The sequence below is a fragment of the Seriola lalandi genome, unplaced genomic scaffold (genome assembly GCF_002814215.2).
Source record: "Seriola lalandi dorsalis isolate HSWRI2012SDOR001 ecotype SW California unplaced genomic scaffold, Sedor1 jcf7180002053237, whole genome shotgun sequence".
Lineage (NCBI taxonomy): Eukaryota > Metazoa > Chordata > Actinopteri > Carangiformes > Carangidae > Seriola > Seriola lalandi.
In genome coordinates this window covers 1-2547 of record NW_019523790.1, presented here as the reverse complement: position 1 = coordinate 2547, position 2547 = coordinate 1, and the positions used below count along the sequence as shown (strand labels likewise).

The following is a 2547-nucleotide window of genomic DNA, read 5'->3' as shown; positions in this document are numbered from 1 at the left end:
TTCTGTTAGTACCTCCTGTTAAATAGGCGTAGTAGCACTGGGACCAGCGAGACTCAGTCTTCAGTCGCTCAAAGGCCTTGTAGGCTTCTCTGTAGTTCAGTTCGATCATGCTGCACCAACCTAAAATCATCAACAATCAGAAATTATGATGCAGACTAGCGCTGAGTGAGGTGGTTTGAAATCTGAGAGGGAAAATAGTACCTATTTCATATAAACACACGTGCTGAATCTCCCTCTGGTCAGAGGCCAGATCTAAGGCATCACTGAAGGACGTCAAGGCACTAGTGATCTGGCACTAGAGAGGGGAACTTTGTGGTGTGAGTTACAGTTGCAGTGAGACAATAATGAGTTTTCCCAAACTACATAGCATCCGACAAACAAAACAAACATGTATTTACCTCAAGCCGTTGGACCCTGCCTTTGAAGAACATGAAGAGGGATGAGTTCGGATAGGTAGCCTCCCTTTGTTGGAGAATGGACTTGGCTTCTGTCAGGCCTGCCTGTGTGTCTGTGCCATCCAGAGCAAAGAAGGGCTGCACTACTGTGTGGTACCACAAGAGGGCCAAGCTGTATGGGAAGCACAGACACAGTGATGAGAGGGAATATACTGTACTGTACTGCACAGCAAAACATTTCACTTTCCAAATATGACACTATCTTGTACAAAATCAGAACAATGAGTAATGCTTTTTAATTTATTGATTAATCATATGAAAAAAATTCTGAGAGATTTATAAAAATAAAATAATGCACATACAGCCTAGTGAGTTATTATTAAGCATCATTAGTAACTGGCACTTAGCAGCTTGGTAGACATGACCAAATTCCCACTGATGTTTTTAAGAAGGGTTAAGTACAAACATAGTTGCTGACATATTTTCGGACTAAGAAGGATTTCAAAAGTGATTCATTACGCAGGCATGATTGGGCAATCTTATGCTGCTGTAGCCAGAGTCAGTCTATTATTAAAGTCCTGTATTTCATTGATTTTGTATTTGTTACATATTTGGTCAATTACTCGAGGGTGAAAAATGCTCCATCATTGAGTTATTGATGAAGGAAAATTAGAATCCATTATGCTTCCATTAAGTTGTCATATTGTTTACAAGTGAATTAGGTCAATCACATAGTAAGAGCCAAAATACAGATACACAAACGTACCCACTCACGTACTCACGTAGCTAAGGGGGCCTTCATGTCCTTACTTTCACTGGCGTATGTGAGCGCTGACAGGCCTTGAAGACGGTCGCCTGGGAAGCCCAGCAGGTTCACGATCTTCAGTAGGTGCGGCGGCACCATCGAGATGCAGAGGTGGAAGAGACCGTAACCAAAGCTGACTGAACCTTTCAGCCTATCCAGAACCTCTGGGCTGATACCGTCAGGTCTGTGGGAAGGGCTCGGCCCTGGTGAAGAGGAGCGGCTGCGGTCGGACGAGGATGACAGAGACGGAGACGGCATCGCTTGTTGTTGTGAGGCCCTTCTTCTGCTGCCCTCCTGCAGGTGTGTGATGTCGCTGTAACATTTATTATACATCTTCCAGGCTTTACGGAGGATCCAGCCTCCTTTGATGTATGCTGTTGGAGGATTGAAATTGAGTGAAACAGCTACTAGTATTTAAAAATTATTATTATTTTAATTTAACACCAATAAATGTGCAGTGTTTACAGTTAATCGAAAACTTCTTAAGCTTCCCTTACCTGACAGCTCTTGTTTGATGAAAGATAGCACTGCAAGGTAAACCTGGCAGTCTGCAATGATGATCTGCCTCTGGAGTCGGTCCACTGCAGTCACCCCAGACCTCTGAGAGTCCGCCTGCCCACACACATACCTCACACTTACAGACTGATGTGACAAACAGACATGTCGGCAAGCTAACAAGCAAACCTGGACATTATGGTCCAATTTAAAATGCTGCTTTTCGGGTTCTTGTTCTTTATACAGTAGCTTCAGAAAGTATTCACACCTTGTGTGTTGTAGATTTAATTTCAAATGGACAAAACTGCCAATTTCCCCATCAATCTACATTCCATATATATCGTAATTTATCCATAATTATAATGTGAAAACATGTTTTTAGAAATGTTGCAATGCAAATTTATTAAAAACCAAAAATTTAAATCTCTCACTTACAAAACGGTAAATGAGGTAACGTTCAGTACTTCGTAGAAGCCCATTTGGCAGAAATTATAGCTTCGGTTCTTCTTGGCTAAGTCTCTAAAAGCTTTGCTCAACTGGATTTGGGCAGTTTATGCCATTCTCAAGCTCTGTGAGATTGGATGGGAAGCATCTGTGAACGGTCAACTTAAGGTCTCTCCACAGTTGTTCTTTGTGGTTTAAGTCGAGGCTTTGGCCACTCAACAACAGTCAGAGACTTCTCCTGTAACCACTCCAGAGTTGTCTTGGCTGTATGCTTCTGGTCATTGTCTTGCTGAAAGATGAACTGGCACCTTTGTATAAGGACGTGTGTGCTCTGTAGCAGAACTCTCTCTTCTCTCTGTATTTGGCTGCATTCATCCCTCCCTCATTTACTGACCAGTCTCCCTGCCA

At 42.7% G+C, this 2547-nt stretch overlaps 1 protein-coding gene across 1 annotated transcript; it reads right to left on the bottom strand.

Moving 5' to 3' along the window:
- Positions 1-12: 12 nt before the first annotated feature.
- Positions 13-1842, bottom strand: LOC111651054 (tetratricopeptide repeat protein 39C-like; the record flags this gene model as incomplete). The annotated part of the gene is made up of 5 exons (XM_023401014.2): positions 13-120; positions 202-295; positions 399-567; positions 1178-1574; positions 1698-1842. Coding segments are annotated over 5 exons (913 nt in total), but the record flags the coding sequence as incomplete, so codon positions are not given.
- Positions 1843-2547: the final 705 nt, after the last annotated feature.